Source organism: Calidris pugnax, unplaced genomic scaffold (assembly GCF_001431845.1).
Source record: "Calidris pugnax isolate Ruff unplaced genomic scaffold, ASM143184v1 scaffold44, whole genome shotgun sequence".
NCBI classification, from domain to species: domain Eukaryota; kingdom Metazoa; phylum Chordata; class Aves; order Charadriiformes; family Scolopacidae; genus Calidris; species Calidris pugnax.
The window spans coordinates 43,582,630-43,608,638 of NW_015094506.1; the positions used below are offsets into that span (position 1 = coordinate 43,582,630).

General features: G+C 48.4%; 1 protein-coding gene across 1 annotated transcript in view; it reads left to right on the forward strand.

The window, feature by feature from the left end:
* Nucleotides 1-26,009, forward strand: part of LAMB1 (laminin subunit beta 1) — a 45,732-nt gene that overhangs the window by 13,335 nt on the left and 6,388 nt on the right. Inside the window, exons 13-26 of the mRNA XM_014964079.1 lie at nucleotides 2,292-2,427; nucleotides 5,750-5,908; nucleotides 6,740-6,867; nucleotides 7,309-7,432; nucleotides 7,972-8,176; nucleotides 8,326-8,469; nucleotides 8,566-8,797; nucleotides 9,260-9,423; nucleotides 9,899-10,123; nucleotides 10,980-11,197; nucleotides 11,314-11,410; nucleotides 20,882-21,251; nucleotides 22,900-23,084; nucleotides 24,472-24,713. Coding sequence (XP_014819565.1) covers nucleotides 2,292-2,427; nucleotides 5,750-5,908; nucleotides 6,740-6,867; nucleotides 7,309-7,432; nucleotides 7,972-8,176; nucleotides 8,326-8,469; nucleotides 8,566-8,797; nucleotides 9,260-9,423; nucleotides 9,899-10,123; nucleotides 10,980-11,197; nucleotides 11,314-11,410; nucleotides 20,882-21,251; nucleotides 22,900-23,084; nucleotides 24,472-24,713 — 2,629 coding nt within the window. The remainder of the gene's footprint in view (nucleotides 1-2,291; nucleotides 2,428-5,749; nucleotides 5,909-6,739; nucleotides 6,868-7,308; nucleotides 7,433-7,971; nucleotides 8,177-8,325; nucleotides 8,470-8,565; nucleotides 8,798-9,259; nucleotides 9,424-9,898; nucleotides 10,124-10,979; nucleotides 11,198-11,313; nucleotides 11,411-20,881; nucleotides 21,252-22,899; nucleotides 23,085-24,471; nucleotides 24,714-26,009) is intronic.

The window sequence follows — 26,009 nt, forward strand, 5'->3', positions numbered from 1 at the left end:
ACTGTTCTTAGTGTAGCTTTGCCTTTGGTCAGCCAGGGTAGGAGCCAGCCATGGGTTGAGCTCTGCCTTGGCTGTCACCCGGGGTATGGTTCTTGTCAAAGCTTTGCTCTCCCAGGATCAAAGCAGGAATCAGGCAGTGACATGAGCAATCAGATTGGTTCTTCGTTTGCTCCCAGACTCGCTCTTTGTCTGTCTGTCTGTCAGTGCTGGGGAAAGTGTGCTAGCTGCACAGTACTGCTGTGTTGTCCCAGTGGTGCTGCGTGGGGTGGGATGTGGAAGTGCCCATTGAGTAGGGGGAGGTTTTTCACAGGGAAGTATAGGTTTTGAAGATGCACCCATCAAAAAGAGCATGGAAACTCCTGGCTTAAATGTCTGGTCAGAGGGGTGCTGGGTAGCCAGACTGCTCTTCCCACCAGAGAAGTTTTCTGTGTGTGTCCGACCCCAGGCTTTTCAACAGCAGCACGTTCCTTTGCTCTCTTTCCCTCGCCCACTCCCCCTTCCCTTCACAAACCCTTTGAAACGTCCTGCTTTTCTCTAAAGCCACAGAAGTTTCCCAAGGGGATGGACAAACTGTTTCCCACTGGAGCCTGTGGGACCAGACTGGGGGAGTTTGGGACTGGTCCCGCTGTGACTCCTGTAGGTTGTTACAGTCCATGGACACCCCATCTGTGGCAGGGATCGCCATGGGAATGTCCCGTGGGCTGTCTCTTCCCTCCTCTCCCAAGTGAATTATTACCCCTCAGCAGACAGCGGTGTGGTCGTTAGTGATTATTTACTCCTCCGTGCTCTCTCTCCCTGCCTGCGGATCAGTTACGCCGCGCAGCTCCTAACGACTCCCCCAGCGCAGCCGCTTCCAGGAGTTTGGGGTTCGGCTTGGCTGCAGCCTGTTTCCCATGCCTGGAGCCCAGCGATTGCAAAACCCTGGCAGGGAGCAGCTGTGCTTTCCCCCGGCTGCAGGAGAGCTGCGAAGCCCAGCTCTGGCTCCTGGCTTTGCTCTCTAACGTCAGCGGAAAGGGAGAGCTTCGGCCTCCCCAGGGCTCCTCTCCTCAGCTGCTGAATGGCTGCCTCCTGGCCCCCGTTCAGGGTGTGGGATGCAGCACCTGGGGCAGCTGCACCTCTCCCAAAATTCATCCCTGCCTCTGCGCTGTAACCCGGGTGGTGCAGTCATTGCCGTCCCCTGAGGGGAAACTTCCCAGCTCCCCTTCCGGGGCAGTGAGGGCACTTCTGGCATCTCAAAGTGAACGTTTAAGTGAATGTTTGCAATTTCAAAAAATTCTTTTGGTTAAAAATGACTCTTAGAATGTGGGCTTGAGAAGCCTGGGGATTTTGTGTGAAAATCAGAGGGGTTTGACTTTAGAAAATGTTTCTAATTTCAACTCAGATTTGAAAAAAATGGTGTCTTTTGGTGGACCAAAAAACCTTCCTATGAAAAAGGGTGAACAGGCGCATGCAAAAATACAACCTGCCCAAGAATTCTTCGTAAGCAGGGTGGAGACCCTGGGGACAATAACACCACCAAAGGGCTGCTTAGGGATAGAGCTATATTGAGAAAAGAAAACGGCTCATTGTGAAGGAAGTGGAGCTGCTGTATGGCACCCTGGACAGACCTGCTCTCCCCAGCGATGGTTCTGTCTCTCCCATGTCTTTGGCTGTGTCTGTCCCACCCTAAAGCAGGCAGGAATGTTTTTCCCCTGTTGAGAGCTGCTGGTGGGTGACCTCTCGGGACGTGCTTTGCAGCACACCAGAGCAGCTTGACGTCCTGGGGCATGCAGGGTCATGCGTGTCCTTGCTTTGCCTGAGCCCGTACAAACAGATATGCTGCTTGCACGGCCTCCCAGCTTGGAGCCGAGGACTGCCCTCGGCTTGAGGACAGACATGCCTCTTGGCTACGTCTGTGGTAGCAAGTGAAGCTCTCCCGGGACGGCTCTCTGGCCCCAGGGAACTGCCTGCACCCGTAGCATGAAATCCTCTCACCGCCCAGACAGAGGAAACCGCACACAAAGTGCCTACTGGAAATGGTCCCTGGCTTCTGCTCGCTCCCAGCCTGAGCCTAGGGGTTGTCTGGGAGGATGATAGTTGGGTTAAGCCAAGACTGTGCCCAGAACCATGCTGCCCTTTTAGCAGTGCAGATGGTCCAGCTGCAAAGCCAAAGAACATCTTGTGTCTAGAGGCGGCTGTGTCCAGAAGCACTTCTCCTCCTGTGCCACTTAAAATGTCAAAGATGGAACCAGTTCTAGCTGTGCCTTGTCGTAGCCAAAATGTGTTGTAAATTCATTGCTCTTCCATTTTAGCTGCTCGAGTGAATCTGGCCAATGTGAGTGCCGGCCCCACATGTTTGGACGTCAGTGTAACCAGGTGGAGCCTGGCTATTACTTCATTTCGCTCGATCATTACATCTACGAGGCGGAGGAAGCCAACTTGGGTCCTGTGAGTAGCAGTTTTAGTGGGCTGGTGTGTCTGGACAGCTGGGGGAAAGTTGTTTCCCCATTTGAGTGTTGGAAGGGTCTGTTTTATACCCTAAGCGTTTTACAATTAAAATGTGGAAAACACAGAACTGAATTGAGAACTGTTAACCTGTAGCTGTTCAATCTAGTATTGATAAATAATGTAGTAATTTAGGGAGGGGGAGAACTGCCATTTTCCATTATAAACCTGTTTCTTTGTTCCTGAGTGTGCAGCTTGTTTCCTGTTGGCATCCCTTTCGGTACCCCACTGTGTATGCACCCACTGCACCCAATTCTCCTTCCCCTCTTATCTCAAGAGCGGTGGGACACTGACACTGGCTCTTCTCTTTGGTGCCACTGAAACCAGGAGAGAACAAAGCCCGCATTTAAGCACGTTGCCGTGGCTTTTAGAATTTCTGTACATCAGTAACATTTCTTTTATTAATGACTAACCCCTTGGTTGATTGCACAAAAAACTGTGTTTGTAGGTGAGGTTGCCTCTAGGTTGTTTAGGCTGCTGGTGTGGTACATCAGGGTTTCTGGCTCTTTCTGTTCACCACTGCACAGCCTTGCTTTTAATTCATTAACAGCAGCTAGGTGATTACATCAATTATTTTTGCCTCCAGCAAGGAGTCAGGGAGGTGAGATAATGGTTTTTCTAAAGCAGCAGATCCTTGTCTGCCTACAATTGGGGCACTTTGTCCTAATTTATTTATTTCAGGCAAAAAGCTGCCATTTGCCAGTTTCAGCCAAAGCAGAGAATTTTTGCTGTTAGGTAAGGGCTGCTAGAAGGGCTTTTTAAAGCAAAGATTTTACATAGCAAGAGGACATGTTATCAACACGATACTTGTTGAAGATTGTCATCTGACTAGTAGGATTGAAGAAAAAGCGGAGGCATTCAATGTGGGTTTTTCCTCAGTCTTTAATAATACTGATAGACCTTGGGCTGCCCGGTCCCCTGAATCAGAGGACCATGAGTGTGGGGACAGTGACTTTCCATTTGTGGACACTGAAATTGTAAGAACCAGCTGCATCAGCTGGATGTTCACAAGTCCATGGAGCCTGATAGGATTCATCCCAGAGTACCGAAGGAGCTAGCAAATGTTACAACAGGACCCCTCACAATCATCTACCAAAGGTCATGGGGGTCTGGGGAGGTCCCTGCTGACTGGAAGCTACCCAATGTTATTCCCATCTACAAGCAGGGCATGAGGGAAGACCCAGGGAACTACAGACCTGTTGGTCTAACCTCAGTTCCTGGAAAAATTAGGAAGATTACACTGAGTACTATTGAAGGGCATTTAAAGAATAATACAATTGTTAGGCGTGGTCAACGTGGGTTCACAAAGGCTTCCTAGAGAGGTGGCGGGTTCACAAAGGCTTCCTAGAGAGGTGGTCGGTGCCCCAAGCCTGTCAGCGTTTAAGAGGTATTTGAACAGTCATAGAATCATTTAGGTTGGAAAAGACCTTTCAGATCATCAAGTCCAACTGTAGTCCCACTAAACCATGTTCCTAAGTGCCACATCTACATGTCTCTTAAATACCTCCAGGGATGGTGTCTCAACCACTTTCCTGGGCTTGATAACCCTTTCAGTGAAGATCTAAACTTCCCCTGACACAACTTGAGGCTATTTCCTCTCATCCTATCACTTGTTATTTAGGAAAAGGACCAACTTCCACCAACTACCCCTTTCAGGTAGTTGTAGAGAGCAATAAGATCTCCCCTCAGCCTCCTTTTCTCCAGACTAAACAGCCCCAGTTCTCTCCACTGCTCTCACAGGACTTGTCTTCTAAACCTTCACCAGCTTCATTGCTCTTATTTTGACGCCCTCCAGCACCTCAATGTCTTTCTTATAGTGAGGGGCCCAAAACAGAACACAATGCCCTTAACAACATGCTTTAACTTTTGTTCAGCCCCGAGTTGGTCAGGTAGTTGGACTACTTGATTGTTTTAGGTTCCTTCCAACTGAACTACTCTATTTCTACTCTATTTCTACTCTATTCTATTTCTATTCTATTCTGTGACAGCGGAGAGAGAAGACTGTGGAGAGCAGAAGTTGAACCACAGCAGAGGGTGTGTGAGCTGGCACAGGGTTTTTGGTGCATTGGTGTCTGCCCAGCTGGAGAAGTGGTACCTGAGCCTTCACCAAGGTTCTTGGCACTCAGGGATGGAGGAGGGGATGATTGTATTATTTGCTGCTGGTTGTCTTTTAAAGCCTTCAGAACAAACCATTTTGTTTAAATGCCAACAGTGAAAAATTTTCTTACTAATCTGATGGCAGAATAAAGCTCAGAATTTCCAGGTAGGGGCCCAGCACAAAACAAAATGACGTGGCACAGAGTTGCAGAGCTTTTCAGGCAATGCCAAGCCCCCATGCTCCTCACAGTTGCACTCCCCACCCTTGCATACATCCTGCCTGCGATCCTTCCTGGGGGAGTTCCAATCCTTTGTGAAAAGCCAAAGGATAATAATTTATGGCCAGGCTCCCTTCAAAGAGTGTGAGAATACACAAGGGGACATCCTGAAGTGATACGCATATATATAGACGTTTCCTTACATTTTATCCCTTTCTACTGAAGCAGCTTCCTTAGGAATGCACAGGATGTTTTTCTATGGAGAGAACTATTCATGGATGCAGATATATTTGAAACGGGAAGTTTGAACACCACACGTTTCCATTTTCTGTTGCCTTTTTCTTCTTTGCTTTATATGAAGAGTAGCAGATAAAAACCTGGCACCTCAGACTGAAAGGAGTGACCACATAATGATTTGGCTATTACGTATCTACCAATGATTAGAATCTCTGTTATTTAATGACACCACGCATGCTGGCTGTGATCTACTTTTCAAATGTTATCCTGACAATGGTTTGGTTTGGAGTGACCCGGTGTAGTCAAGAAGTAATTAGTACCCATCTTGGGTGGTTAATAGAGCAGTTAACGTGCCACTGCAGTAAACCCTGCTGCTACAAGTATGATGTGAAATTCCTAACGGTGAACAAGGTGTCGTAGCTGGTGGAGTAGTTACTCACAGCAAGTTTTTAAATTTAATTCCCCCACTATAACAGAGAAATGGATGAAGAGTTGTGCAGTGTTATTTTATTTTATCTTTCTTGCTTTTTGTATATTGTTAAGCAGAAGAGCAATGGTATTCACGCACATGGGTTTAAAAGAGAATTCGTGTTCTCTAGGGTGCAAACAGTGGATGCTGCCATCCACCAGCAGAACTCATCACTTCATGCACTCCCACGGCGATTGCAAATTTAATGTATTGGTATTAAAATCACTATTCCCTGTTTTTGTAGGGAGTAAACATAATAGAGCGCCAGTACACACCGGACCGCACACCGTCATGGACCGGCATAGGATTTGTAAGGGTCCCTGAGGGGGCGTACCTGGAATTCTACATCGACAACATTCCCTACTCCATGGAGTACGACATTCTGATCCGCTATGAGCCACAGGTAGGTCTGTGAGTATGGGCATTGCTGCCTCCTGGCAGGTGTTGGCTGTCCTAGTGCACGACTGCCAGGAGCCTGGCACTTCCAGGAGTCATCAGGACTTGAAGACAAGGGTGGATGCTCAGGTAAATGCCTGAGATGTGTGAAAAGCCAAGAATATGTTGACTATTACTAGTATTATTTGCTTTACAGTCTCATTCATAATTGCATTGTTTCAACACCTGTTTAATAAGCAAATTAAAAAGTGACAAGTCTCATCAAGACAGATTAAAATATAAATTTGGCACCAGCCAGATGGTATGGAATGGATGGAAACACTGATATGTTGGAAGACAAATTGCCTGTCTTGGGTGTTGAATGCCTGCAGCCAAGAGTTTGCAAGCAGTCGGTTTTGACTGTGGATAATAAATAGGGTGAAGAGAAAGAGAAAAATGCCCCCAGCTCCTTACCTAGAGCTTGGTGGCAATTGACTGCATTGAAATACTCAGGTGTTAACGCCCAGAGATGGGGAAAGAGGAAGGTGCCAAACCGGCTGATGCCATGCCGCAGATGGGGCTGCTGACCACCTACACCTAGTCCTGGTTTTTTTGGGAGGGAGAGAGAGAGGGAGAGAAGCTGTCGTGCTGGAGGATGCCCAGGGGCACTTGCCTTGTCTTGTATCAGCCCAAACCTGCTGCCGGTAGATGCCCCATTGATGCTGGAGCTGCAGCCCCATCCTCCCCAAAGTGCGGTGACCACCCCATCTATGCACGTGCTTTTCCTGGCCTGACCTCTGGATGCTGCTGGGAGCTTATGGCCATTGCTTGATGCTGATCAGCCATTTTTTCCCCCCAGTTGCCAGATCAGTGGGAAAAAGCTGTGATCAGCGTCTCACGCCCAGGCAAGATCCCCACGGGTAGCCGGTGTGGCAATACAGTTCCTGATGATGATAATCAGGTTGTCTCACTGTCACCTGGCTCCAGGTCAGTATAACTGGATGGGCCAAAAGGAGTAAAAACACTTAAAAAATTGAAACAGAGTAATGTCACGTTCTCAGTTTGCCATGGCCTCTATGAAAATGATGAAATTTAATTTCCAGTGAGTTATAAAAAGCATACTTAGTATTGTGTCTGTAGACTTAAGTCTTTTAAATTTATGCTTGTTTTCTGAATGGTTTTGTTCACTGAGTAACGTGGGGGGTGGTGTTTGCACAGCCTGTGAGAGAACATTGGTACGATTCTTTACCTTGCCGATAAGCTTTTCCGTTCTGACTTGCACAAGCCTCCAAACTGCCTCTTCCACATCGTATTTGTTCTGTGCAGTCCTGGCTGCTTTCCGTTATCTCGATTGCTTTATAGGGCCACCTGAAACGCTTTATGGTGCTGGACGTTTGAAGTAAGAATTGTTTCCTGTTCCTAATCCAGATATGTTGTTCTCCCACGGCCCGTCTGTTTTGAGAAGGGGCTGAATTACACCATCCGCCTGGAGCTGTCCCAGTACTCCTCGGTGGATACGGAGACGGAGAACCCGTACACGCTCATTGACTCCGTGAGCAGAAATTCTTTCAGGGGTGCTCTGGGATAAAAGTGTATTTAAAAGCCTGAAAGTTCACATCTCCTCTGGTGTGCATCCATGTGAATCCAAAGTAATATTTTACAATGTTGTTGCTTACGGCTGAAGCCAGATTTTAACTGAACAATTTAAAGCAGCATAGGTTTCTTCAGTGTCAAAGTATGTGGGTTGTTTTTCTGCTAAGAGGGTTTTGCCGTATTTTACAGGACTGCAGGTTGTCCCACAGTCCTTTAGTTTCTTTGGGGAGCTAATGTGTGCCATGTATGTCATGAATGTCAACGTCAACCTTTTTCTTTTGAATGGATAGAATTTGGTAGATTTGGTAAGAATTTGGTAGATACTAGAACTATTTCACCAAAAACTAGAGAAATATCATAATTTCCTTCCCAAATTCTGTCTGTTGACTTCTGGGCCAAAAAAGGATGCTAGGAAGTGGGATAATACTGAATTTTCACAATTTTGGTGGAGGCTATGTATGAATAGTGACACTTTGTCATTGTGAAATTGTTTTGTAGCTTGTTCTCATGCCATACTGCAAGTCGCTGGACATCTTTACAGTGGGAGGCTCAGGCGAAGACGTGGTCACCAACAGCGCTTGGGAAACTTTCCAAAGATACCGGTGTCTGGAAAACAGCAGGAGTGTTGTGAAAACCCCCATGACAGATGTCTGCAAGAACATCATATTCAGCATTTCTGCTCTGTTGCACGAGACCGCCTTATGTACGTAACCATCTACTTGCAGGGCAAACTGGGCCTAGAAGTTGGATGGTGCTTCCAGGGAAACCAGGGAGGGCGTGTGTGTGGGATGAGGCAGGTGGTTCACATCCTCCATGGAGGTACTCATTTCCCTGATGCTTTTCTCCACTCAGCATGCCAGTGTGACCCTCAGGGCTCCCTGAGTTCGGTGTGTGATCCCAGCGGAGGACAGTGCCAGTGTCGTCCCAACGTTGTCGGAAGACAGTGCGACAGATGCGCCCCCGGCACCTTTGGGTTTGGGCCAAGTGGATGCCGACGTACGTTAAGCCCTTGGCTCTGGGCTGTGCTGCAGCTGGGGCTCTGTGTTTAGGGCTCGCTGGGGTAACAGCCCCTCTCCCCCTCTCTCCTTGCAGCATGCGAGTGCCACGTCCGAGGCTCTTACAACGCCTTCTGCGACGCAGAGACGGGCCAGTGCCACTGCTTCCCCGGGGTGTACGGGCGGCAGTGCGACCGCTGCCTGCCCGGCTTCTGGGGCTTCCCCAGCTGCCAGCCCTGCCACTGCAACGGCCACGCAGACGACTGCAGCCCCTACACCGGGGAGTGCCTCGGCTGCCGGGACCACACGGCGGGGCACAACTGCGAGAGGTACGGTGTGTGCCCCCTCTCCTTGCCCCCAGTGTGATGGGCACAGCAGCCGTTGCCCTCCGGCGCTGGTGCTCGGGCGGGTGTGAATCCACAGGGAAAGCCCCTGGACTGTGGAAGCCAGAACAGCTCTAGTGGTCCTGGAGGAGGATGGGAATGGGGACTCCCTCTTCCCTGTCTGTGACTCCCAGCAGCGCCTGCCCAAACATCAGGGTGTTGTGGGGACCCTGGGGTTTCAGAGAGGCTTTGTCCGTTGCAGGCCTCCTGAGAGGCATCTGCCTTAGGTCTCCTGCTCTTACACTGGTATAAGGTGGAAAAATGTGCTTCTGTGAGTGGCACAGAAAAGCTGTATGGATGTTTCTGTGCTTCGGCTCTTCATGGTGGTTGAAAACCTGGGTGTAGTTATAACAAGGCTTCAGTCCCTTTGCCTGCGGTCCCCTATATGCTGTGTACCCCATCACGCAGGTGCCAGGCTGGCTACTACGGAGACCCTGTCCTGGGATCGGGCGACCACTGCCGTCCCTGCCCATGCCCTGATGGCCCTGAGAGCGGACGCCAGTTTGCCAGCGGCTGTTACCAGGATCCGGTCACCTTGCAAGTCGTGTGTGTCTGTAGCGTGGGATACATAGGTACTTGGTGGGTGCGTGGAGGGGGGCTGGTTGGGTTGAACTTCCTGGTGAGAAGGGGGTATGTTCATATGGGTTGTTGGATGTGACCACAGCACCAGCGTCTATGTGTTGCTACTGGATGTTGGCAGCACTTGGAAGGTGCCAGGGCAGAGCAGCTTGTGCAGGTGATGTGTGCCACCATGAACCTCATTCCCAGCAGCATAGTGAGGGATAAGCAGTGGTCAGCAGAGGTGGACAGGACAGTAGTAGAACCAAGGGGATATGCGTGCTGGCAGCTGGGCTGCAGCACCATGCCTTGGTGCCCCCAGTGGTACCATCCATGCCACACCAAGCTGCTGCTGCCTCTGTTGCTTTGAGCATGATGCAGTTAACAACCCCCCCCGCCATTATTGTCTTGCCTCAGTCTTGCCATTTACGGGGCTGCACGCTAGCGAGCCGTGATGGTAATTCCCCCCGTGCCTGTTTGTTCAAACAGGCAGTCGATGTGATGAATGTGCGTCTGGCTTCTTTGGGAGCCCCGACGAGGTTGGCGGCGCCTGCCAGCCGTGCCAGTGCAACAACAACATCGACACCACTGACCCGGAGGCCTGCGACAAGAAAACGGGAATGTGCATGAAGTGCCTGTATCACACGGAGGGCGAAAACTGCCACCTCTGCAAAGAGGGCTACTACGGGAGCGCCCTGCAGCAGGACTGCAGAAGTGAGTGGGGAGACATGGCTGCAACCATGTCGTAACCAGCCATGTCGTGGGGGCAGCCTGAGCTCTTTTAATTTACCTGGGAGCATTTGGAGTGGATGGGAAACTTAATTACCTCCAGCTGGAGCTGCATGCAGCTGCCCTGCAGCTCAGCAGGGCTTCTGGTGGGAGAGGAGTGCTCTACATTTGACGTGTAGAGCAGGGACAGCCTTTACATTGCTGAAAGGAGGAGGCTTTTGCAGGAGGGGGGTTTCTTGCCCTCTTGTTAGCTGTCTTTGTTTACTTCTCCTCCAGAGATGGTGGGTGGCGGGGTGAGGGTTTGGCTTTTGTTTACACCAGCATTCCTGCAGATGTGGCGGGGCTCGGGAGGGAGCCGGGAGCCAAAATGGGTGATGAGGAGGCAGACCCTCCTCTCCCTCGGTGGTGGATGCAGCTGGGCCAGACAGTCGGGTCGCTGGGTGGGCGAGCAAAGCCCTGCTCGGCTTGTCATGCCATCAGCTGCTCCCAGCAGATCTGCCACCATAGCTGTCTGACAGGAGCTGGGCAGGCTTGGGCTTTGGCTGTGTGGAGAGGGAGGAGAGGAGGAGGAAGGCTATGCTGCCCGAATGAGGGGCTCCTGTCACCTCCTGTGTGCTGGGGCAGAGGCTGCAGAGGTGTCCAGCCCAGGACATGGGGACGGCTCTTATGTGGTGCTGGGTGCCCATCAGCATTGGGTCAGCCAGGCCTGGCCATGGGCAATGGGACAAGCCAGCCTCTGCCCGTTCCTCTGGGGACTCAGAATAAACTAAATGCAAACTCTGGGCCACCTGGTAAGGCGGGGGCAGGCTGACATGGAGACGCCATGCTCTTTCCCTCACAGAGTGTGTCTGCAACTACCTGGGCACCGTGCGGGAGGACTGCGATGGCTCGGAGAGCTGCCGGTGCGAGGCGGCCACGGGGCAGTGCCGGTGCCTCCCCAACGTGGTGGGGCAGACCTGCGACCGCTGTGCCCCCCACACCTGGCGGCTGGCCGGCGGCACCGGCTGTGAGCCCTGCGGCTGCCACCCCACACGCGCCATGGGGCCTGCCTGCAACGAGGTGAGGGCAGCACAGGGGCGTGCTGCGGCGGCTTGGCCTCCCCTTCGGCCCAGGGCCCAGCTGCTGAGGTGGTCACCTCTCCTCTTAGATTGTTTGGGTTGTTTTTTCATTGGCAGTTCACAGGGCAGTGCCAGTGCATGCCGGGCTTCGGAGGACGGACCTGCCAGGATTGCCAGGAGCTCTTCTGGGGCGACCCAAGCGTGGAGTGCCGAGGTGAGTCCAGCCTTTTGGAAATGGCCTGTTGGCTGGTGGCCAGGTCACCCCCGGGTGTGCTGGGACACCCCTGCCTGGAGCAGCCCCTCTGGTGACCCCCACCAGTGCCCACACGAGCTTTGGAAACCAGGGAGGAAGGCACGGCGGGGTCTGCCCCCAGGGTTTTGGTGCCTCTGGGGACAGCAGGCACTGCAGGAGCCTGGCCCAGCGCTTGCCTGGTTTATTTTATTTCTTGTCAGACCCTTACTTAGCAACAAACCTCTCTGTTTGGAAACTAACTCTTTAACCGTTAGGTTCCAATGCTCTCAGGTAAGCCAGTGTGGTAAGAAACCATATCACAATGTGGGCTTGAGAATTGGTCTGAAAACCAGTTTCCTTTGCCTTTCAAAGACCACTGTCTCCTCTGGTGCCTTGTTAGGGAGAATGGCCCTGAAGAAATAAGGTTTTTTTATTTAGTAGGAGACTTTCCTTATATTTCAGATGAAAATAAAGGAGTGAGCAGAGACCATACAGCGGGTTAGCCGTAGCTACAGGCCACAAAACAGAGAGCTATGAAGTCGCTTGTTTAGAAAACTGGATGCTCTCTGTCCTTTCATTATAAACAAGCCTGTTCATTAGCTGGGAAAGAAATTTCAAACACTGTCCAGACCAGAACAAACTTGTATCTCTGATCTGTTCAAATAGGAGCCTTTGCCAGCAGGGTTTGCAGTAGATTAAGGTATTTTTTTCCTGCAGGGAGGAATGTGCTTGCTGTGGTCTTTAATAAATCCCTTACAATAGAGATACCTTAAGAGCCCATTATCTAACCAGATAGGCAGGTCACAGCTACTTGGTTAATGCAGCAGATGAAAGGACTGGGGAATTGTCCCAGTTCCTGAGTACATATTGGGTTTCTCAGGGGGTGAGGCAGGCTTTTGGGGAGGCTGTCTGTGTTCTGGTGTGGTGAGGGGCGCTGACCCTGCTGGCTCCGGGGCAGGGATTGTCTCTTGGTATCAGCTGTCTCCATCAGGGTTTATTGATGCAGTCCATCTGCATACCTTATCAGCAGGATTTTGCAGCGTACCAGCATTTCTGGTCTCATGGAGTTTCTGCTGCCTTTTGAGCATGTGAAAACCTGCTTTTTAACATTTCTGAAGTAAAGAGAGGATATATTATTCAGAGCCTTTTTTTAACCATCCAAACTCTACGCTCTCCTTCCAACCCGCCACCCCTTCTGCCCCCAAGTGACATGGGAGACTTGCTTGGGTGGAAATGCAGATTTTCCTTCAGGATTGCATCCAAGAGGAGGTCTCTGAGTCAGGGGGAGTGCCAGTGCCCAGGGCTGGGCTGCGGCAGCCTGTGGCACGGTGCCCTAGATGGGGTCCAAGTGCATGCTTGCTCATGGAGCACATCCAGCCCCATGCAGCTGCTGAGTCTCCCTGGCATGGTGGGGTCAGTGCCTCCCGCCACATCTCCCATCCTTCCTCAGCAGTGAGAGAAGCAACTTCTCAGCCCTCTCTTAGTCCTGGCGAGCAGAGGGGTGGTGTTCAGGCTGGCAGATGTGCAGCTGCTGCGTGGGCAGGTAGCAGCTCTCAGCGGTAAGCGCTTTGCAGGCGAACTGGAAAACTGCCATTTAAGGAGCTGCAGAGCAATGTCCCTGGAAAATAGCTTAAGTATGGCCTGTGGCCAAGGTGAAGCTGGAACTGAGACGGGGGTTCATCACAAAGACATTGGCTCCAGCTGCAGGGGACACACAGACTCCGGGCCAGCTGCCCTTGGAGGCATGCTCCTGCTGGCCCAGGCAGCCAATGTGGCCACATTTTGTGCTGCGTTCAGGAAGAAAATAGAAACTGATTTGGATGGGGAGCAGCAAGAGCTCGTAACCGTGAGTACGGACAGACAGCCTTCACTGTGGGCACCAAACTGATGCGGAGATATGGACGTCAGTCCTGATAACTTCAGGGTGGGATCCCCCACTGGCTGGGGCAAGAGGCTTCTGCTCAAGGTTGGAAATTGCAGGGTGCATTACTCAAGGGACTATAAGGTGTGATCAATTCACAAGAGCTCTTCAAGCTGTTGACGCCAAGAGACACAAGATCCTGCTGAGAAATGCGGACCATTCTTCCCATGGGTGTTGCTGTGATGCCTTTACAATTTTTTTTAGTTGCTAAAAAGCCAAAAGCGAGGTCATGTGAACACAAGTGCCTGCAAATAACCTCTGGACACAACTGTGTGGAGATGTACAAAATGGCCCATCTAAGACAGGCAGAGGGCCACAGCCCCCCAGGAGTTCCCAGGTACTCACAGAGCACTGAGCTGTAGATGTAGCCCCAGGGTCCCAGCACGCTCCACTGGAAACCAGGCTCCAGCGAATGCTTCCCTGCTGTCCCCAGTGACCATTGCAGGCTGCTGCCTGTGACTTGTTTTGTAGAAATCTTGGTAAGATCAGATAAGGTGAAGCAGAAGCTGGAGGCAGCAGATTTTTGCACCTGGTCTAAGTGCTTTGATTTGCAGTCTGTGCTCCCTGCGATAGAGAGAAAGCATCATCCGGTGTGACTTCTCTACATGTCCCCAGTGATCACACTGTGACCAGACCACTGGGGCAAGCTAAGGTAGGTGTCTACATTTGGGCAGCATTGCAATCCCGCGGTACTGGGTATGCTCCCACCACCCACAGATGTTCCTTGGGGAATACACATCACAGAGAGTCTGTAGGTCTGAGACTTTGGAGACTGCTTACCCCATGCTTTAAAAAAACACAACAGTTACTCATTTAATTTAACATAATGCCAAAACAAGCAGAGGAGAGGTGTAGAGGATAGGGAAGAGCCCAGTGTGTGTCTTGTTGGCCTTGTGCAGGTCCTTGTGAGGATTACAGTGAGCAGGAACTGTGTGGGGAGCAGGAGTCTGCTTGGGAGGGTGGTGCCAGCCCCTTTGCAGGACCCTTGTTGTCCCTGCCCATGCCAGGAGGCTTGGAAGTCTGTGATCTTTAAGGTCCCTTCCAAGCTGAACCATTCTATGATTCTTCTGGCTGTTGCTTCAGCTATGAGCTGTTTGCAGCTCTACACGAGCCCGCATGTGAACGTGTGCATGTGCATAAAAATCCTTGCTAAGGTAGTAAATAATAGGGTTACAAATTTCATCAAATTCGCGTCTCGCAGGCATTCTGCTGGAGCTTTTCCAAAGCCTGGCAACCGAAGTGCAGGACTCAGCATGCTGAGCTCTGCACAGACTTCAGCCCGCAAAGCACATTTCTGGCAGGAGGCTGCAGGCTCCCGGGAAGCCTCTGAGGTATGGTGTGGCTGCGGGGGCAGCTTGAACAATGCCCTTGCACAGTAGATATTTGAAGTTTATGTGTTTCATATAATATCAAGCAGATGACAATTTTATTATCATTGCTGTTTGAATTGAAAAACAGAACAGAGTGCAGTTTAAAATACACTGTATGGGGTTGAAAGTTAGGTTGTATTGCTGTTTCCCCTTTAGAAAAATATAGCTTTGTCAATATTTTTCTGTGTCGAACCTGAGTATCAAGCACTATTGTAAAACACCGAATTTAGTTGAACTAAGATGTAAAAAAGTCATGTTCTTATCAAATGTTTAATGCAGACATTGGCAGAAAGTTGTTTTGCTCAGTTTTCAGTCTTTGTTGTGTACCTGGTGCTGAAACATCTGTTCACTGAAAATTACTCCATTGCCATTTAAGAATAGGCTTTGTAATCTTAATTTAACACCTGGGTCTTAAACTAGTTGTGTAGGCTGCTTTTATAGCAGGTGTTTATGGTGCAGAGAGAAAGATTAGCAGATGTTTCTCTTCCTTCCATAAGTGTCTAAAGGAAGTCAGACAAATTCTACACTAAAGGAAATATAATTTTCACTTTGAGTTTCATAATTTCAATTGAGCTCTAGTCTTAAAATATTGTAATGTACATTCCAGAAAATTGCTCTTTTGCCAAGGTCTGCTAGTGTGTTAAAATGCAGTGCAATTCTAGGCTAGGATCTTATCTTAACACTCGTACTGAAAGTCATAATGCTGAGGAGTTAGCAATATGCTTACAGGGTAATTTGAATCAATAGCTGATTATTCAGAAGAAATTTGCTAGCTCCGCAAAACGTTCAACCTTACAAATTGCTGAATGGTTTTATCATCATAGTGCCTCACTACCACCGGGAAATGGTGCCAGGAAATCATGTTTGAACAAACCCTTTGTTGTGTTGTTTTTTTTTTTTTTTTGCTGCGGAGGAGTTAAACATTTGATGCTCTCCATCCCCAATCTCAAGCAGTAAAGAAAATATTTCTGCAAAAATGATTTCTGTTCTGTGTAGGATAATGTGTGATGCTCACTTGTTCCTAGCATCCTGCAATAAGGCATTAAATACTGAGACTGGTCTTCATGCAGACCTTCCAGTATAAATTATATCATCTCAGCTGTAGTATCAACTGGTCTGACACACCTTAGTTAAGTGGTATGCAGGCGTGTCATATATTAAACTACAGTGTCTCAAATGGCAGTAAGTTCTAAATATTTAGAATCAGAGGGAAAGGTGGCAGAGCTGTCAGAGTAAGTGAAAGATAAAGTGGTTCATAGATCCTTGTGAGCTTGAAGCAAAGCACACGAGCTAGTTGTGTACTTCTTTGGGATTTCTCCTCTAGGGTTTCTACAAGCCTACATTCAATAAACATGTGAGTGTTAACTTTTATCTTTAAGATCAGGAAAAACATTGCTGAAAGAGAAATAAAAATTGCTCATGGATACTCTTTGTGTGCATGCACATGCTTTTGTGAACAGATGCAGCTACAATCTTTTGTAGTCATAAGTTGCTAATCAGCAGATCTTGACTGAAGAATTTGGCTATAAAATGTTCCTGTCAAAAATGTGATTTCACTTAAGTCAGGGTATGGCACAGAAGAATGTCTGATTGAGTTAAACACTCAATTAAAGAAAACAATACACCCAGTTCCAAAATGACATTTTGAAACAGAAACCTATTGTTTAACTTAGTAAATGCTCCTTTGAAAACCCTCAGATCTTTGACCAATGATTTAAAAAAAACAAACCCTTCTTTTCCTCTGCTATATTTTCCATGGGAGGTACTGTAGTGTTCTGTTCTGCTCACCCAGGGACAGATTTGATCCCTAACTGATCTTCAAAGCAAGCAGCCCGAGTCTGTTTTAACTTGCAGCCCTTCACCCTGGCCTTCATCCACTCTGTATGAAGGGAGAATAATCAGCCATTTGTCTTGAAGGCCATTTCCAACCCAAACCGGTTAAGGCATCTAAATGTCTCGCAGTAAACTCAGCATCTCTGTGGGTTTAAAGTGCAAAATGAACCACTGTTCCAAATTTCTAGTCACATAAGCGTAGCTAAGGCATTTAAGAGCTTGCAGGAATTTTACGTCTTTCCTTATTCCACAGATACTATGTTAGGTGGAGTGTAAGGCCATCACTAGCTAGTGGATAATATCAGAAACACTTCTGCATCCCTAGATGTGCCTGTGTATATCTTGTTCTTCTCGGGGAAAATTAAATAAGCCAGGCATATGGTAAAATTAGATATGGTATAGCTACTCAAGTGTTACATCAGACTTATGAGTGTGCTGGTTAGAGCCAAAAGCTCCAGAGCCAGGCTATACTTTGAAGATTGTGTTTGCGTTAGCCTGTTTGAGTACATCAGAAGCAGAAGTGCTGTAACAGAGAGCATCATTAGCACAGGAATGCGTAGGAGTTGGCTCACATGGTGGCCATAGGAATAGCTGGACATAAACAATGGAGGTGGTAGAGGAGCAAGAACGCTGCTGTGGCTGGTTGTGATGCTGGGGTACTTTGGCCAAAAGCAGTGCTGGGCATGGTATGCTGGATCGTTCTGGCATGGTATTCACTCTGTTTCTAGCAGGTGGTGGGAATCAAGGCATCTCCTGTTTTCACATCATGGTTCATTGGCAAGGATAATCAAATGGCACATGAGTTCTTTCGGTGGATGGGCACCCACCATCGTGAATGATGGATGTGTAACTGGGCACATAGTTATTCTTCCATGAGCTATTTGCAATCCTTTGCTAGCCTTTTCCAGTCCATGCCAGCTAGGAGGTCCTCCTTTCCTTTCACTGTCACTGTACTTCTACCCCTTTAGGACAAAGTTTCCTTTTTATCACTTTAGGGCAAAGTTGTGCATTGAAGTCCCACAGAGACTGCAGCCACTGGGTGCTTAGTAAGCAGCGTTGCATGAGGCAAAGAAGTGAAACCTATGCACTGAACTATTTGCCTGGTGGCCCATAGTATTGAAGGCATTTTTCGCTGCCTAGAAGACTTTATATGATCTTGTCCTGGGCTTGCTTACCTCCTCTTGAGAAGACACCACAGCTGAAGTCAATTGAGGGTTTCATCCCCACCATGCTGTAAAGGGAAGGTTCTCTCTGCGAGATCCTTGGAAGTGCTCCACACCAGGGTGTGAAATAGCCTATTGGCATTGGCCAGGGCACAGGACACAGGACTCCTCCGCTAAAGGTATTGGAGAATGTGGAAGTCCTGTTCCACATGGCCTCGGAGGGCAGAACAGCAGTTTCTATGGGTTTCTGGCCTGCCAAATTTAGTTGTTAATGCTGTGTCCAGAAATTGGGACCCAGCATCTCATAGAAGCATCAGAGACTGATTCTAGGTGGGAACAGAGATTATTTTAGCTGTGGCTGAAGCACTTGGTTGAGGTCATCTAGACTCTAAAAAAGAAGCTCATGTGTAACTAATCTCTGGCATGCACGTGTCATTTGTGAGATGAAAGGTTTGTGCACAGGATGTGAGTTGTAAGAGGAGTAGTGATGCTTTTGTGAGAATTTTGAAAATGTTTCAGTCAGTGCTGCAGCGAGGAGCCATTTTAAGTATGTTGGATTCACACTACTGAAGTAACGCAGAGCCTGCATTGCCTGTTTCTGGGCTTGATAGAGAGTCCGAAACCAGATAAATAACCCACAGTAATGTTTCTAGCTGCCTTGTACAATTTTCTCAGTGGTCACATAAAACTCAGTTTGGAAGTTTTGTAGAATTCTAAAAATGTGATGAATCTTCCAATCGTTATGCTGTATTTAGAATAAATTACTTCTTTGCTCTTTATCATCTCCCAACGGGCAGCCATGGAGTTTGGGTTTTCGCTTTGAAAATGAGTTAGTACTTAAATTCTCCTCTCCCCTTCCCCAGCATTTTCTGTCTTCAAAGATTTTGGAGTCCACATTACCACGTAAATGCTACTAAGGCCATGTCATCTGCCTTTCCTGAACATGCAGGTATTCAGGAATAGAATTACCAACATGGGTATTTTTCTTTTCCACTTTAAGCTTTTTAAATCCACAAGTAAATATAGTGATCTGATTTGCAAGCAGCAAGTATTCATGTAACTTGATCAGACCTCAGGATCTTTGAGAAAAACCACATGCCATTTAGCCTCTTTCTATGCAGAGGAATTTGGACAATTCATCATTATACCGAAGGCCTTATTAGTTGAGAGAAGGGTTAACTGACCTCCTTCAAACAGGAACTCTGACCGTTTGCCTGCAGGGAACATATTCCATGGCGAGTTGACTACTTAAGCACTTTCGATGTAAAGTAAAAACAATCTCTTGTGTCAGGGTATAATTCAAAGAACAAAGGACCATTTTGCTCAATTGTGCAGGCAGCAGAAGTTATTTTTGTCTCTTGCCTATCATATTCACATTGTACAAGAAAGTCGTTTTGTTGGGGGGCGATTTGTTCTGCTGAGGCTCTTTGTGTAATTCCTGAACTGAAGACCACCACTGTGTTTTGGCATTGAAGCAAACAATGTATAATCTTGAAAACGGCTTTGTGTTTTGCCCTTTTTTCAAGGGGCCATGTGCTTGGGGTGTGTGAATTGATTTATGGACCTTTTTGAGCCATTAACCTCCTTCAAGGATGCCTGGTAAATGGATGTGTAAGTGAAGGCTTTTAGCAGGTAGCGCAGTCCTTTTCCTGTTCAAGGAATGTGTGCTTGACCTGCTTCTGGTGTGCTCTGCCACAATGCTAGGTAAGGACCTGGCTATTTTCAAGGCCTCGCTTTTTATTCTCTGCTGCTTCTCTTTCTTTATTAAAAGCTTTGCAAGTTGGTAATTTCCTCTGCTGCTGCTGCCTGCGTAATTAAGGAGGAGGAGAGGTCAAGTGGCAGCCCCGCTGCATGGAAAGGCTTCTCCTGATAGCGTTAGTTATTGTGTACAAAGCGTGTCTGTGCTTTCAGAAATGACCGCACATCAGTAAGTTAATTGAACAACTTCTCTTCATGGCCAGTTAGTGCCAAAGAGGAGCATCTTTATTCTAAAAGCTTGTTAAAAAAGGGTGTTGGCCAAACCCTATCACTCCAATTTGGCAACCGCTTTGAGCCCCTGGGTCTTACCTGAGTAGCAGATACAGATAGATGGGTGTTCACAGTTACAAAAATAAAATGAGAATGAAAGTCCATTTCAGGAAGGTGTGAATACTAACTCCTGAGTTGGTGCTCAAAGTGTGAAATAATTGAAAAAAACCCCACCCAAACCTGTTAACCGTCCTTATTCCCACTTGATGGTGACAAGCAGTGTGTAGGCTCTTTGTCGTTAGCACCTGTGTTGGGGGAGACTACTCTCTTCTCCCTCAGACAGGACTATTCTACTTTTCACTGCCAGATTTTTTCCCATTTTCTGTATACCAAAAATGTCAGTGCAGTGTGAGGCTCCTCGAGGCATGTTGTGAATGTTTTCCCACTATCTGTGGCAGGAGCACATCCTGAGCCAGGCACTACGTAGAAGATTTCTCAAGGGCTGTTACTCCATAGATTTGTTGTGTACTACTTTGAAGCCACTTCAACTTTTAGCACCCACAGTGTCCCATGGTATGGAGCTCTGCCACTTAACTAAGTGCTATGTAATCAACTGTCCCCGTTTATTGTGCTTTTTATGGGAGATGCAGGGTAGGGTGGTTGATTTTTGATCTGCTGGATTCCTCAGCTGACCCCTACTCCCGTGCTGGAGGAGACACAAAATGGTTGTTCCGTGTTCACTTTTGTAATTTCACTCATGTTTTTCACTTAAACCCCTCTGCTGTGTGCTTGCCTGTTGGGTTTTTTTTCCTGTCTGGAAAGCCTTATTCTACTTACTCTTCATTGTAGGAGTGAAACTGTGCACTTTGTCTTCAATTGCTGTCCAGCTGACATCCAGGTGTTGCAAGAAACGTCCATCTTTGCTCCATTATTGTGCCTGTTCCTGAGATGTGCAAATCCTGGTCTCCCCAAGAGTTACTGCCTTGTCTCTCTCCCCTTTCACACTCAGCTCTGGTTCCCCCATACCCAAGCAGATGCATCCATGATTAGCTGATTATAATTCAGGCACAGACACCACTTTGGTGCTCATTTCCCTACCTCATTACAACTGGTTGATTTTTGGGTTTTTTTTCTTCTTGCCAATGTCAACCTCATTTCCCTCACTGTAGCCTTCACACGTGCCTTTTCCTCCTTCCAGCTTGTGATTGCAACCCTCGTGGCATCCAGACCCCGCAATGCGACCGCACCACTGGGCAGTGCATCTGCAACGAAGGGGTGGAAGGGCCGCGCTGCGACAAGTGCTCTCGGGGCTACTCGGGCTTCTTCCCTGACTGTGTGCCGTGCCACCAGTGCTTCGCCCTCTGGGATGTGATCATCAGCGAGCTGGCTAATAGGACCCAGCAGTTCCTGGATAGAGCTAATGCCCTCAAAATCACTGGAGTCACTGGCCCATACCAGCAGACGCTCAACACCCTGGAGGAGAAGCTCAGTGAAATTAAAACCATCATCGCTCAAAATCCAGCTGCCGAGCCCCTGAAGAACATTGGGAATCTCTTCGAGGAAGCAGAGTGAGTACAGTTGCAGTTACATGGATAAGTCTAGCGTGGGAAGGAGTGGGAGTGCCAGCAAGCTGGGATTTACTGGTGCCCCCGCACTGAGCTGGCTCTGCTCCTCCAGCTGGGCTCCTGGCGCTGGTGGAGCACCTTGCCATGCTCAGTGCCAGCAGCGAGCATCCGTCCCATGAGGGGAAACCTGGCTGGGGAAGGTAGGAACAGCAGAGCTACCATGCTCTGAGCGGGGTTTGTCCTGCTCCCACTGTGCACCAGGCAGCTAATTACTGCAGAGCCACTCACGCTTGCCTTGCACTCCCCTGGGGCAAAGGACAAACACTGCTATTATGTGAGAGAATGAAGAGGGGAGAGATTAAATTCCTGGATTTCCGTGTGTAGCCGATGAGTTGGAAACTTGGGCTCCTTTCTGCACTCTAAGCGTGTGTGTGGGAGAAATGCCAGCTTTATAACAAGGATTGTTTCCATTTTTCTCAGGGTAGGAGCCTTCTATTTTGGTTTAGGGCTAAGCATACAAAAGATGGTAGTTTGTGCTTTTGGAGATGGAGCAGTTTAACATCAAGTAGGATTACAGATGCTTTTAGCCCTGTGTGCAACAGCTAGAGCGTGCTTGTGCATTGTAAAGGGGCCTGCACAAAGCAAAGGGGTGAGGATTAAAGCACAAATGTCTCAATTAGGGATAGGCTTGTGCCCTGGAGCTCCCCTTCTCCAGCTGGAGAGCTGGGGGTTGCTCATCTGGGCTCTGTGTGTACTGAGGGAGGTCAGAGCAGCCGAGAAGCTGCTTTCCCCTAACATATGTATATATGTATCTGTTCTTGCTCCTCTCTGCCTGTATAGGAGGCTTTGAATGACTCCTGGAAAACAGCAGGCTGTTGGGGTATTGGGAGAGCTGTAAATTGATCACAGAGCTTAAGGATTGCCTGATCGTTTCAGAATGAGGAAACACTGGGATTGGTGAGATCACCAAGGATGGGAATAGCTTCCCGTGCCCACTTCTGTTCCGCAGCAGCGTTGATGTGTAACATACACTTGCCTTTTAGGGTTATCCCACCAGCTACAGCCTGCTCTGTGGCTCGCTGAGGCCATGCTGAATGCTGAGGGCGGGAGGTTTTTCTTCATAGCCCTAGAGAAACGGCTGGAGAGGAGGGATCTTTACACATGAGTTAAAAAGATGCATTGTGTTAAAACTAAGGCTTCCCCCCAGCTTCCTGAAGTTCAGCTCTGTCCCATGAGCTCGTAGTAATCAAAACTGCATTTGTAGCTGTGTGGGATGTGAAGCAAATTATGTATGGATCATAGTAGTCAACTCTGACCTATGCAGTTGCCATGGTACAAGAGCATTACACCAGTCCTCTGGAATCTGCCTCCAGTTAATCTTACACAAAGCAGCTGTTTTCTGAGCAATTTGGTGCTTTGAGTTTATAAATGTGCTGTAGATTAAAAACTAGTTTTGTATGATAAAGGAAACAAAACTGTATTCTAGGTAGGCATGTTGTTACAAATCACTTTCAGCTCCACCAAGGGAGTACAGGTTCTGCCACGGGAGAAGCTTGCCACGGCTCTAACCACCACTCTTGGGCGAAGTGAAGCACCAAGGCTTACACCCTTCCTCCTCCTCCCCGGGCTGAGTCCTGTGCCTCTCTTACAGAAAGCTGACAGCAGATGTCACGGTGAAGATAGCTGACATAGAAGAGAACCTGTCAGCCTTAGCAGTGAAGAGCAACAGCACAGACACTGACCTGAGCATGCTGGAGACAGATGCCAAAAGCCTAGACCGTGTTGTGAAAGAACTTGCAGAACAGCTAGAGTTCATCAAGATCTCAGATGTTCGGGGTAAGTGTCGCAGGGAGGGGGAGAAAGCAGTGGGGTGGCCAAAGATTGAATTAGTGCATGGTTTTAAATACCAGGTTAATCTTCTAACTTGTAATAAAACACAGGAGGGCAGCTGCTTTCTGTGCATTAACAGAGTTGCTGATGCAGCAGGAATTTTGTTTTGCCCCCTCACCCCCTCTTTCTCCCTCTGCACGTCGCAAAGCCGGCTCAAGTTCTTGGGGCACAGAGTTGTCTTAAAGACTCTTGATTAATACATTTTAGACAAGACACAACTGATGAAAGTGCTGCAGATTCCAAGATACACTTGGACCATCTCCCTTGCTCTCCCCAGTCTATTAAATTGCTGGTTTTGGTTGGAAAAACTACCTGGTTCTTAGTCTGGTGACTAAGAACACCCTATAAGGGCTCAGTTCTGAGCCACTAGAGCCTTACATGCCCATTGGCACATTGAAATGGGCCAAGAATCAAAATTTGCTGGAGAAAGAGTAATGTCACCAAATTCTACAGAAATTTTGAAAGCTTACTTCATTCCAACTTGAAACAAAGTTGGAATTCCTTGTCCTCAGGAATATGGTTTAGCAGTTTTTTTATTGCTTCTTTCTTATTTATTTTTTTGTCAGAATTAGGTTGATGGTTGGACTAGATGATCTTTAAGGTCCCTTCTAACCTAGACGATTCTATGAGTCTATGATTCTATGAAAGGATTTTATTTTTTTTTTTTAATTTCCTGCTTTGCAGAAAGTCTGAGATTATTTCCAGTGAGCGTGGGATTTCGCAGAGTGAGACAAGTAGGATGTAGAACAGGGGAGTTCTGGACTTGGGGCATTCTGCAGAAGAAAGCCACCCCAAGGTGCAGAGCATGGCCACCCCCATGGGCTCCCTCACACTCGCTCAAGGCCTCTCTGAGAGTTGTCCCAAATGGACAGTTCCATAAATCAGCATCTTTCATCAAGCAGCTGTTTCTTAGGAAGTGCTGACCAGTTTCCAAGCAGTGACTCCATAAGCCAGACATCCCAGGGCAAGGAACAAGAACTAAGGGCATAAGCGAATCCTTAGAAAACAGGCTGTTGCCCTATAAACTTAAAAGGCTGATCTCCTTTTATCCTCAGGGCAAGCAAAATTCAGTCATTAAGGTCAGAGAAAGGCTTAACTTCAAAATACAACAAACTTTACACACTGTCAACTAAGCAAAAAAAACCCAAAGTATTTTTTTCCCCCCACAACAGGCCAAATTCTCTTTTCCTTGCAATGGCACTGAATATCACTGCAAAGGCCAGCGTTTCATTTAACCTGATACTCGTATCGCTAACCCCCACGTGCCATCTGCCAGCCTCCAGGCTTTGGGTTACCTAACAGCTTTCTGAGCAGCTCCGTCTGATTTCTGCAGGAGCCTTGGACAGTATCACCAAGTACTTCCAGATGTCCCTGGAGGCAGAGGAGAGGGTCAACGCCTCCACCGTTCACCCCGACAGCGCTGTGGAGCTGTCAGCACAAAGGCGGCAGGAAGTAGAAGACTTAATCAATGAGCAGGAGGCCCAGTTCAAGGCTAAACAGGAGGAGCAGTCGCGCCTCCTGGATGAACTGGCGGGCAAGCTGCAGAGCCTGGACCTGGCTGAGGTGGCTGAAAAGGTAGGTGACTCGGAAGGGCTGGTGTAAAACCTGGGGCAGAAATAAAAGCTCGGGTTTGTGAAGATGCGACGGCGGGGGAGGAACTGTTTAGAGCCTGACGGTGAGAGATACAGTTTGTTTATGAAAAGTGCACATTTCTTGGATGGCGGGGGAATTTGTGGGCTACAACGGGGCTGTCCCATCGGTGGGCTCTGACACCTCCTGGCTTTCAGGCACCAGCCTTTCACGTTGGTCTCTCTCCTACCCTTCCCAGCCCTGACAGAGCACCAGTCATTTCATCACCCTGGCTTTAACCCAAAGCCCTTTGCTGTGGACAGAGCTCCCACGTGCAGAGAAGTGCAGGGAGGCTGCTGGATCAAGAGCCATCCTCTTAGGCCTGTTCTGCATTCACGCTGGCTTTCTCTGGGCCTCTCTCTCCCTGTTAGCAGCTCTGTAGGGTACACTCAGTGCCTGCACAGCAGACTCCCCCCCACGGGCTGCCCTCCTCAGTCACCGTGCTCCCGTCCTCCCACTTGAGACAAAGCAGAACTTGGAGGGCGCGGGAGTCAAAAGGGCATTTTCTCTGTTGAGGCTGCCTGCTCATCTGTAAATACCATCAAGGGTGGCTTTTTCTTGGGAGAGGCTGGGTGTTCCCTCATTTTCGCTTTGAAGTTGGCCAGCTGCATTCAGAGAACAGTCCTGCATGAAGGCAGGCTGCAGGGGACTGCCCATTAACTCCCCCGGGGAGGCCAGCCCTGCTCTAGAGGATGAGTTCTTCACAGGCTCAATTGTCCCCTGTCCTTTACAACTACAGTCATCCCTCCCCACTTCCCCAGCCCTCCTTTTTTCTTGGGAGGGAAGAAAGAGACATCTTTTTGTTTAGCTTCCCTTCCCCTGCATTCCTGCCTAACTGTTCCTGAGGACTGAAAATCTTGGGTAGATGTTTATCGAGGCCATAAACAGGGAGTTGCTTGGAGGTGTAATCACAAGACACCAACAAAAAAAAAAATATCTTTTTGCTTTCTAGCTACTGCTGGGTTCCATGCCAAACAGGTAAGAGGGACTCATTTGCACTTCAGAGGAGACAGCTGCAGCCAACTTGGCACAGCCCCTAGGTTTTCCCAGAGAGGTTTTTCCCTGCAAAGTACAGCGGTTAGTGACTACCATTGGGCAAAAGGGGTGGGGTAGAAAGGGAGAAGAACCTCAGAAGAATGGGATATTTTCCAATTTTTCCCTCTGGCTAAAACAACTCCTAAGTAATTTCATTGTCCAAACAATTGACCAAGTAGTGGATTATTCTCAGCACAACGTTGCTGA